The sequence below is a fragment of the Falco peregrinus genome, chromosome 7 (assembly GCF_023634155.1).
Source record: "Falco peregrinus isolate bFalPer1 chromosome 7, bFalPer1.pri, whole genome shotgun sequence".
Classification (NCBI taxonomy): Eukaryota; Metazoa; Chordata; class Aves; order Falconiformes; family Falconidae; genus Falco; species Falco peregrinus.
Window position 1 is genome coordinate 41404326 of NC_073727.1, and position 12143 is coordinate 41416468.

At 39.9% G+C, this 12143-nt stretch overlaps 1 protein-coding gene across 6 annotated transcripts in view; it reads left to right on the plus strand.

The window, feature by feature from the left end:
• ADGRG6 (adhesion G protein-coupled receptor G6) overlaps positions 1–7050 on the plus strand; it is a 112757-nt gene extending 105707 nt beyond the window's left edge. For 5 of the 6 annotated variants that reach the window (XM_055810347.1, XM_055810343.1, XM_055810341.1 and 2 more), the window contains one exon: positions 4155–7050. In XM_055810347.1, coding sequence (XP_055666322.1) covers positions 4155–4333 — 179 coding nt within the window. In that variant the 3' untranslated portion in view covers positions 4334–7050. Of the gene's footprint in view, positions 1–1739; positions 1787–4154 lie in introns of all 6 variants that reach the window. The other variant, XM_055810345.1, reaches the window with a different exon arrangement.
• The last annotated feature ends 5093 nt before the right edge of the window (positions 7051–12143 follow it).

A 12143-nucleotide genomic window follows, 5' to 3' on the forward strand; every position in this document is an offset into this window, starting at 1 on the left:
GTTTTTGTGAACTCATGTTTCTGTCCTGTGTAAAGTCACATAACATCATCACAGGATCCTCTTCTAAAACAGAGTGGAAATAAAATCTGCACACATATTTAACCCAAAGATGTGTTTACTTGCTTTGAACTATTTATTAGAAGCAATGTTTAGATATGAAATATGTAATTTTACTGTCAGAAAAGTTATGTTGTTTCTTAAGTTATTTTCAGGAGTCCCCAGTGTCTCATTTATGATGATACAGTCTCCTTTCTTGACAAGTGGCATAATTTCCAGGAAATGCCTTCTTTTTTTTTATTGACAATCATTACCTAGTTCAGTTAGGCACACAATTTTTATCTTGAAATCCCCTTTTTAAGAATTACATTGTTATTTTCTCACTAATCAATAGTCAGTGCATCCATTAGCATGAAGGGTTGTGCATCAGTTATTTTAAGAGTGCAAATCTTTTGGGTTATCAAGAATGTATAAATACAGTAAAAATGAGTGGTATAATTGATACCTTTCTTGATAAGTGGCATAATCTCCAGGAAATGCCTTCTTATTTTTATTGACATATATCATATATTGACATATATAATTATATCACCTGGTTCAGTTAGGCACACGATTTTTGTCTTGAAATCCCCTTTTTAAGAATTACAGTTATTTGCTCACTAACCAGTAGTCAGTGCATCCATTAGCATGAAGGGTTGTTCATCAGGTATTTTAAGAGTGCAAATCTTTTTGGGTTATCAAGAATGTATAAATACAGTAAAAATGAGTGGTATCTTAGAAATTCTCTGGTGTACCTGAGCTTGCTTTCAGGACTGCCATTCACGGCTGCACTGGGAGCACACAGTTCATGCCTGCCTCACAAGGGTGCCTGTCCCTACTGCCATTGCAGGTTTGATGTGCCATGCACCTAGTTGCCCTGAGCAAACTGTCCAGCTCTCCTGTGAAAGGACACATCTGTCAGCAGTCTTCCATGAATAGTGTCTGTAATATCCACTGGTCACAGTGCTACTATTAATTTCACAGTAGAGGAGGAGAGCATCATGCCCTTTCCACTGCAGAGCATTCTCTGTTCTGCAGACAGAGAATCCCAATCTGTACTCATGGCAGATCAACCTTTAGACCCTTGGCATTGGGATTAATGATAAAAATATACTTACGTGTTTTGTCAGACTCAGGGCTTTTTATCAGTCTGACAGTTAAAGAGACTTAGTGCTGGAGGTTTTGCAATGTACTCTTGAAGCAAAACAATAAAACATTTCCAGATAAGAAGCAAGTTAAAAGAAACTTGTAGTTAGGAACGTGCTCATGTACTTTCTTCAAAAGTGGTGAGCTTAATCCCATGCATAATTTCCTAAAAGAGACTGCAGTTGGTAGTGTAATCATAGTTTGTAATGAGGTGGTTTGTTGGACATTAAGGGGATACCACAGTTTTCTCTATTTATTTTTTTTAATTTTAATGCATTTTGCTTGCACCTCTGAAAATATACATTTTGCTGTGATACTCCAAAGAATTTTTGTTAGTGTTAGGTTTTTAAATAATGGCATATCTTCTCATAGTAAAATAATAGAAAATAACATAAGATTCCAATTTTTAATACAGCTAAACTTCTCGGTTTGATGTCTTAGCATAATTGCAGGCAAATAATTTAAGAGCTACATGTCTTGGCAACTCTTGTTAATATGGTTATAATGGAATTCCAATCCCTGGAATTGACACAAGCATTCATGTGTTTGTGGTATAGATAATGTCTTCTAAGGCCCTTTCCTCATCAGTGGTGGAGCATTACAGGTAAAGTGAGAATTGCTTTTGTTGAATGCATGGTTTGAACAGGGTGGAGGGACGCCACTTGCATGATGTCCTCATTGACATAAAGGACTTTGCTAATCAGAAATGCTGCTTATTTCTCACTATTACATCTTGCTCCATTGATGCTGAATCAAAGGATAAACATGCTTCAAACTCTGGGTATCTGCACTCTGCATGAGGCATGAAGCATTTGGAAGATACCATTTTAGAAAACAGACCATGTCCTGACACTAATGCTGGTGTACAGTAGCCTGGGGAAAGGAGATTAAGTTGAAAGACTCATAACAAAGCATATATTAAAAAGCAAAAAACAATCTGATAGGCTTCCAGAAAATTTTTAGCATTTTTACAAGTTATTACAGGAATTTTGAGATATTGTACTTCTATTCAGTCTATGGCCATTACACAATTAGTCTTCTAGCCATTGTTTTTTCATATCCAGTCACATCCAAAATAACTCTGAATGACAAACTATACATGCCTGAAAGCAATGCTGTGAACTGCTGGTTGAATGCAGAAGGTGCCAACCGGGACATGAATATTGGGTGGACCCTACTGGGTGGATGAAAGAAATCACTTTGGCATCTTGTGGCCCTGCTGTCTACGTGTCTGAAACAAACTTATTGTAGATACTGTTTAAATACCATATATGAATACTTCTGTGAATTAGAAGTTAAGATTATTTCAGCAGAGAATTTGGTGGTACAACTACCATTTACTTCAGTGATACAAGATTTTAACCCTGTACATAGGTGTGAAGCCCATTGAGCTAAAAAATAAAGAAGGTCCCACTGGTTTCAAAGGCCTTACATAATTCCTGTGCATGCAAATTTCATGAGGAAATAGCTGATATTTAACAATGTAATAGTGCCTTGTGGGGGAAAAAAAAAAAAAGGAATTCCAAAATCTTTCCCTAAAGACTGAGAATTAACTTTTCATTTTTGTAATAAGACATTCAACATGTAGAAAAACTTCCAAATGTGGTACTGTTGGCTAGTAAGTACATACATTGAAAGGCTCACAGTACTCAGCAGTTTGCTATTGGACATGGAGTTATTTGCTGCAATTCATGGACATTCTTGCGTGCTTCAAAAAAATCATCCTGATATGCCTGAACATGCCTGTTTCTTTCTTCATGAGTGAAATTGTTTTGATTTCTGACTGCGATTCATTTCTCCTTTGCAACACTTTACACTCTTTTATGGCTTGGTATCATGACTTCTGCAGGGGTGGGTTTATTTCTGTTTATTTTTAGTAAATTTATTTCTATAGGAAAAAAGGTTTGTATGAAATAATGGTTTAAGTAATATGCTAAATTCTTAAGTGATCCTTTGTCAATGAATTTTTGAAGCTGACTTCACCAAGATCCTGTAAACAGCCATAAAAAAAAGGCACTTGTAGAAAACATTGCTTCAGAAGATACTCCATCTTACTGCCCGTTTGCAATGATCTAAACCTTGCCTGGGTCGAAAGAATTCGTTCCAGCCTTATTCACTACAGTGGAAGAGATAAGAAAGCTCATTAGGGTGATGTACTTGAGAAAATGACATACAGGCTCTCTCCTTCTCATTGCTCACTACATGAGCTCTACCTACTGACCGTTCTCCGAACAGCAATAGTCAGCTGCTGGGAGCAGACTTTCCCAGCCCGGCTGCGAATTGCCTTGCTTCCTTTTTTTCTTCAGCTCCACCCTTGGCTTATAGCACATGAACTCTAAGGAATGCCAATTTTCTGCATCTTCCCCTCCGCCCACCCCAGTTGTTCAGTCTGTACCCTCCACATTATGTAAAAAACAAAGTGATGCCAGGCAAGCACAAAGTTTAAGCCAGTTTTGGCTCTGGTGGTCTGCTTTAAGATACAAGTCAACTTCTGCTGCATTCTGTGCAGAGTACATTATTTCCGTGCATATCTTAAAACCTCCTTTGTGGAAATAATTTAATATTTTTATTGTAATTTTCCACTACTTTATTATGTGGAGAAGTTTTTTACCAGATGTTATGGAGATCACCCCTTATTCCAGTGCTATCAAAAAGTTTTTTTGTTTGTAAGATTCAAAGCATCAACATTAAATTAATATATTAAAAGGTGGTGGGAGTCAGTTATACTTTAGGCAAAAGAATAGAGGGATAATTTCAAGAGAGACCTGAGAGGCCCACAAAACCAGGCATTTTAAATGAATTTAGAAGCAGCAATACCAAAGCAAAAAGTTGTGTGCTGGCTTTTAGAGCACTAATTTCATTCAGCAATAGTGGCAATTGAAGGCATATCTATGTGGGAGTGACACGCCTCTTACACTGTGAGTCGGCTTAAGAAGCCCTAACTATTTTTTGTTCGTTTTTCCTCTTCCTAGAGAATGTTTTTCTTGACAAGCCATCTTCAAAATTTGCCCAAGAGGATGGAGAACAGACGTCAATCATCCCTGTCCACCAGGTTATTGACAAGGTCAAAGGATACTGCAATCCTCACTCTGACAACTTCTATAAAAATATCATCATGTCCGACACATTTAGTCACAGCACAAAGTTCTAACTGGGCTTCTGAATTTTTTAAACTGAAGGAAGACAAAAAGTCTGCCTGGAACTGAGAATACTGGATGTCATAGAATGTGACCTGTTTAGTTCCTTTTTTCCAGTTTATAATGTCCTCCTGTTAACTGCTCCCACTCGAGGGCCAATTTCTCTACCTTTTTACTGTTGTGGAAAAAGGCAATTTTCCACCATGGTATTGAGCTGTTTTTAAATGTGTGCCAGCCAACACGATGCTTGAACAGCTAATTGTAATCCTGTGTAAATATTTTTTAAGACTCAAGAGCCACAAGCCTGACTCTAAATTACATAGTCCAAACAGAAGCAGGTCTTGACTCCTGGAGAAAATAACAGACATGTCATACAGAACAGGCAAGCTCTTATTGGACCGTTTACTGATGGTTTTTTTCTTTTGAAAAATATGGATTTTTCTCTACAACACTTAGATTCTTACTTCTTGACTGTCCAGTGTTGTCTGTTCTTTATTGGTATGTGAATAAAACCCTAACACCAGTGTTAAAGGGTTATTTTAAACCCATTTTTGACTAAGTAGACCTAATCATGCAAACCTTGTTTACCACAACAGTATGTGCTGTAAATTCAGGCTATTTTGTATCCATGTACATAGAGACGCACTTGTTACATAGATGTGCTGGCTGAGAAGGGTGTGCAGGTTGCTAGTAAACCTTACATATTTTAAGCCCATTGATCTGTATTGAAACAGTCAGTCATATGTTTCATTTGCACCCACCTGTGCAGAACAAGTACACAGGCAAATCCAAAGTTTACACAAAGTCATGTTTCAGCATTCATTGATTGGTATGTATTAAATGCGGCATCTCCCATTGCAATTCTATGTTCAATGTTCTTTTTCACTAAACAAAATAGAAGACATTCCACTATCTATAAATATATACCTAGATCTCTCTCCACACATTTTTACAATAATGCACACAGCAAATATGACAAAATGTGTACCACAGATAATCTAAGAACAATGAATGGTGCTAAAACTTAATTTTAAGTATTTAAATACAAGGTTAATATTTTGTAAACCCATGGGTTCATTTGTCAGTCTCTGTACTTACGATATACTGTATGTATAGACACTCCATCAGATGGCATTGCAACATTAGAATAACCTGGAATACATTTACCAGTAATAAATAAATAACATCTTTCTGGGCACGTAACGTTATCAGTATCCCTCTCCTGCCCCCCCTGTTAGTTGACTTGATTGAGGTTGTTGGAGGCACGGAGTTTAAACAGCATTTAGACAACATTAAGGAATTTCGCATTGCTACTACGCATAATGATGCTGAGTTCTTTGTGTGTTTGCAGAGAACAGACAACAGCACAACATGCTTACTTGTTTTAATCTCTGTAAATATATGACACATTAGCATGCAGCCATGACTGCCAAAAGTGCATCTCTCCTCACAAGGCATGCCTCGCCCCATGATAGGTTTCATAAAAATTGTAACTGTACATGTCACTGAAGACATGGGCAAAAACTTCAAAGGTCTTTTGAAATACTGTTTTCAGAGGAGAAAATCTCCTAATGGAAATCTCAATTTTAAAAAAAGGCTTTAAAAAAGATATTTTGAGCCAAATATTTAATTAAATGCATTCAAAAGGTGACCAGAAAGTTGTGCTGAGATTTTTCAGCTGCCAAGCAGGTGGATGTTCAGTGATTAGGGGTGTGGATTTGTGCCTTTCTTTGCTCTTTGCACATGCTTTTGCGTGCAGAGATCATTTAATGCTGTGACCGCACAAATGGCATATTCTCCCTGGCTGCAAACACCTGGTGGGAGGAGGATGTCCTGACGGTATTCCGTCCAGAAATACTGCTGTCGCTACACGGACCTTAACGAAACCTCATTCTTGTAACTGCAAATACTTAAGTGGTGGTATGAATGAAAGTCAACCTGACTCACTTAAAATGTAATTATTAACATGGATGAGTGTTGTCAGATATATTTAATAAGCAAAATAATCTAGGGAAAGATTATGTACAAGCATTTACTGAACTTCTATTTTATTATCCCACTTGCTTAACTACTGTAGATAATAGTGTTCACATAGCAGCTTACTGTGAGATTTCTACTTGATTAAGGTGTTCAGAAGTGAAGGAGAACCAAACGTTCCTGAAAAAATGAGGAATCACTAAAACATAATAGATTAGTAAAATATAAATGAAAAGCAAGCACAGTATCCTGACTGACGCTGAGCTGTAACCTATCAGTTTAATGTACAGCTATCAATATTTTTGCTGAATTAAGATTTTTTTTCTCTTTTTTTACTACCATGTAGTAATCTTAAACTGTCTGTGTCAGTTAGATGCCCTTGAATGCTCTCAATTCTACAGTGTAAAGCTTCTACTTTGTAGCTGACATGCTGTAACCTCCCTTGTATATATTTATTTATTTGTGAGGTTAAATATGTCAAATATATTTAGCTCTATATTGACTGTTCTTGTAACTTTAAAACTAAGCTTCTGCTTCATCATAGAAGAGGGGAAGAATAATTTCTTATATATGTTTTTTCCAAACATCTTGTGAAACAATTTATTGTAGTTCTACCTTTTACAAGTATGAGGAAACATGTCAGTGTACTATATAGTGTATGAGGTTTGAAGATGGACTAAAGTGGAAAGAAACATTTTCAAGTAAACATTCTTGATGTTAGTGTTCCAAATAATTAAAGTATTTTAACAGTGAATGCTTGATTATTTTTTTTTCTTTTTTAGTGTTTAATGGCAAAATTACTCAGTGAAATTCTGGAAAATAATCTTGTGTTTATTAAGTATGTGAGATAGGTACATGCCTAGCCAAAATCCACCTCATCAGAGGAACGCATCTTGGAGAATATGCTTTTCCGTTTTGTGATTTACTCAATGCCACATCCAGTGAATGATCTGAGAGTTATCCAAGTTCATTTATTTATGGTATCAGTCATGTCATAGAAGTTAAAGGAAAATCAAGGCAACCGAGGATATGCTGGGATGATTTTTTAGAAGTAATACAAATGAATAATCTGGAACTTGGGTGTTATTTCTATTCGTATGTTTCTTTCCAGCTGACTATAGTCCCTCATTATCAATAATTTGATTCAACTTGTAATCATACTTTGATCACTGTTGAAACATTTTAGTCAGCCAATCACTTAAAACACACTAATGTATAAACATTAAATGTAACATGCTAATGGCCTACCTTTAAATGTTTACCTTCAATGAACATGGAAACCTAATGAAATGCATCAAATCTGCTCCCCTGTGTTTAAATCGCATCACAGAATATGCACAGAATATGAAGATTTAGCAGTAATTTTTTTTAGAAAGCAATCAAAAAAAACCCCGTGTGATTAGTGGCACTTACTAATGAGGATACTGGGTGTGCCTGTGGATGGTCTGTCCACGTGTGTCTGTGGACAGTGAACACTACCCTTGAGCTTTATGCCTTGAACAATGTGGGAGGACCCTCTGAGGGAATGAGCCCAGCGTTTTTTTTCCAAGTTGGATCTTGGCAGATGCCAAACTTGTAAGGAGTGATTTGCAGTGTTTGGGGGTGGATTTATTTTTCTCCTTATTTCATCACTTTTTAAATATCCAGAACAATTTTATTTTAATCCTCTACTGTTAACAGCTTCCTACTGTAACCCATTGAGTTACATAAAATGCCACTTCATTTTATTACTTTTGAAAGGCTGATCTATAATCGGACACATCTATATAACCACAGGGACGGCTACTGAGTTACAGGGCAGCAGCGTGTCATTCATGGAGCCATTATAAAAAGTTTTTATGCATTTACTATATATAAAGATGTAAGACCATATATGTGTCAGCAAATTAGGAAAAGGGCTTAGAAGTTAATGCTGGGGAAAACAACCATGCATACCAGTCTGTGGAGCAGCTGTTCCATGCCCAGTGCTCCAGCTACTGCTGTGACAAGGAAACTTTCCCCCTTACCCTCCACTTAGCTGGTCTTTGGTTACTTTACTTAGTCCATTTAATTTCAGATCTCCTGGCCCTATCATGGCACTCCCATACCCAGGACAATCATTTGCTGCAGTGCTAGGGAAAGGGATAGGGAAAAAGAAAGAAGTGAAAGGGAAACCCAAAGGGAAAAAGGGAAAGGGTAGTTGTTAAAGCTGGTTCTGCATCTTCTTACACTGTCCACACGTTTTCTTGCCCTTGCCTAGGATATGTCACCCTGATTAGTGATGGAGGCAGGCAGGAGGAGTAGGTGGAAAACATCACCATGGCTATTTGTGAACCTGTTAATTAAAACTAGTATTTTTGACCCTCCAGCTTTAAGCAAAAGATCAACCATGGTGCCTCAAGGCAGCAGCTCCAGGATTTCCATGCTTGGAGACTAACCTACCAATAACATCTTTCTAGTCCAGGGAGAATCTAATGCCCTTCATGATGAGAAATCAATCTGATAAGGTTCAAGCACCACACCAAAACCAGCTAAATAAATCTCATGGAAACCTTTTCTGGAAAGACAGCCCACCCTTTGAGTCTGCTCACACAAGGCCAGTGCCGCTACTGGTCTTAGATTAAGGCCAGATCTCATGAGAGGCACACATTGTGGTGATGTCCATATGGATTGTATAACCACAGCCATCTGACAGCAGTTTGAATGACATGGTTTTCTCAAGGTGTACCAAATGACCCAATCTACAAAATAAATGCCAGCTTGAATCTTGAGTGTGTACCAGACAGACTGAGCGCTTCATGTCCAGACTATTCTAGTAAAAGTTCTCCAAAATCGTAGCCTTAGATAGACAAGAGTTCTCAAAAATTCTGACTGTATTCCATATGTGAAGTGTAGAAGAAAAAGCAAATGCTGATAACTTGGGTCTAATGCTTCCTTCCACTGCCAAGTTTTTTCCATCCTGAGAGCCCACCAAAGCAAAAGAAGAAGAGGGCCACGTTAGGGGAGTGCATCCTTGTTCTTCCCGACTGGCAGAGGGCTCCAACTGTCTCTGTCATGCTGCGTTTCACAGCACTGCAGTTCCAAGTGCAGTAAATGCAATAATGCTACCCATTTACAAAATTCCACTCTGGTTTTCTTTTCCACCTGCCTGGCACAACTCGTGCTCGTGCTTTTCCAGCAGAGGGCACTGGCATATTGCTAGTTGTAAAGCCGTGAAGTGAAAAATGCAAGAAGATTCTTCCACATGTAAGCACCGCCACAGCGCTAAGTAGGAGAGTTCATATCAGGTTTGTCTGTTATTTAGCAATCTGTTACATCACCGGATAAAGCAAACACTCTGCACTTGGGGAAGTGAGGGGAGAGAGCTGTCTGCCTGTATTTGGGCATATTTAGTGGAAAGAGCAATACAGAGTTTCTTGCTGGTTGCTGCACTTCCTTCTTTTTTGCTCTGAGGGATGCAATGGAATCAGCAACTGCTACACTCCTTTCAGCTAAGCAAAGAGAGCCAGCTCGCCATTTCAGGCTCGCACACCCGCTTATACCAGTACTGGGCAAATGATTTGATCTCCTGGGCTGCCATCCTGTGACTCAGAAATTCACTGTATGCATAATTGTCCAGGAAGGGAAAAAACCCCAGCATCTCTCTGTTGGCAGTGGCAAGCCCATACCTCCCTACCTTTTTCCCTCAGCAGCATAAGGATGTCAGCTGGGTCCTCTGCTTCATATATTCTTTCCCCATGGCACATAGTACCAGGTCAGCTCAGACAAGGTGCAGAACTGCTTGTCTACACGGCTCAGCTGTGCAGCTGCCCCCAAGGCCACTCTGTCATGGGGCAGGACTGACCAGAAAGATGCTCCATTGGAAAATGCCATCATGGTGAAAGGAAAATGTCTCATCTGCAATTCTGGAAAGATCTCCAGGGAAAAAAACTTTCAGAAGACACTTTGAATCCCGCCATCTGTGCTTTTCCCAGAAGTCTCACTGGCACGTCGCTCTCACCCCACACCTGCACCAGCACTAAGCTGGTACCAAGCTAAGGGGAGAGGGGTAGTCTGGGGCGGATGGGGTGTGGAAGGTAGGGAAGGATATGACCTGCTTTAGCCTCACCTACTTTTTTTGGAGAGACCCTGCAGGCATGGCTGCCCTGGCCATGGGTAGAAGGAGCAGTGGGAAGGGAGGCCCAGGAACAGTCAGGACTTGGTGTATAAAGCAGAGCACAAGACTCTGTGACAGACATCATGACACCATCACTTCTCCAGAAAGCTTGTGGCTTTAGTGTTGCACAAGTTCAGAGTCACAGCACAGCTGCATTACTGGCACATGAACAGTGAGCTGACACAAGCATGACTCTGCACAAGGCAGGAGCCAGCATGAGTTCCCTGTCATTTCTCTGTGCTCCATACAACCAACTCACTTCCCAGGAAAGTAAATGTGCCAACATGCCTCTCTATCTGGCTGCAAATGCCTTGTTGCTCAGACATGATAATTTTCTAGAACTACCCAAGGCACGGGTAAGCTAGGCATTACACAGATGCTGACAACACTGCCCAGATCATGGAGCTGCAATCAACAGCTTAGGACAGTGAGGGTGCTCAAGAAAGGAGGGTGAGCATGGAAAACCAGCACTTGTAAAGCTTTGCAGGGGCACTGGAGCACAGGAGCTGAAATGCTGTGGTTTCCCATGCAGAGTGCAATTCAAAGAGCTCTCAGAGGACTTTTGTGTGTTTGCAACAACTCAGTGGTGGGATGGGCCCAGGCTGAGTTCTGCAGGGAGGGCAGCTCACGAGGGTGCAGCTCCAGCAGCCTAGCTGGACCTTGACTCACGGATGGCTGCTTCATCAGTTCTTTGGTATGGCCTAGAGATGGTGGTAACTGTGGAGCAAGATTTGAAGCAGCCAGGCTAATGCTTCTTGCAGGTTAGCAGGATGTATTTAGGCAGACCCACCACCCTGGCCTGGTTAGGTGGCAGCTCTTACCAGAGGTGAGGAACTTACATTTATTTTAGTTAGATTAGATGGAACAGAAGCTGGGGTTAAGGCTGCCAATTCCTAATATGTGACCCTAAGGATTACACTGTGGGGGTACCTCACTGGATTTTCAAAGAAAAGGTGAGCCTGTTTCAGCCTCACACCACACCCCTCCAGATCTTTGTAACAGGTTCAGGTAAAGACATGGTGAAGCATCTGTCATGCTTCTTCTGAGGTGGCTGGGCAGACTGAGGGAAAACTCTAATGCACATTTCATTGCAGAAAAGATAAACCCAAAAAAGACCAGCATAGGCAGAAGCAGCCCGTCCCTGAGACTGTGACTGTCAGATACAGTTGCTGGGTAACAGCCAGCTGATTTTAACACATCCTGCACTTTTATTGCCATTGATTTCTAATGTCTCCCAAAGGTGGGTCTTTTTCACTTTGTCTGTTGTTTTCACCCGAACTGATGCGTACTTTGGTTCAGCAAATAAGCTATTTTCTGGCCATATTTTATCCTACCAGATGCTACATATGATATTTCTTACATTCAAGCAAAGAAATCATCTCACTGCAACCAGACTGGACATCATCTGCAGACTAGTGTAAGGAAAGTCTATAAATTGCCTGCTGAACAAGGCAAAGGTGAGTGATATGTCCTAGAGAAGCACTGGAATACTTTTAGGACAGAGGAGACCCTCTGTCACTGGAGGTGTCTAAGAACAGGCTGAACCTGGCCTTCCTAAACCCACTCATGTGGGTGCCAACATCAACATCGACAGCAGTATCAGATGACACACAGAGACAACCTCCTGCCCTGTGATCTTTCTAATATCATGTAACTATATTTATACTAACACAGTACACTGCATGAGGAGGAAGGTGCTCCCACAATAATTC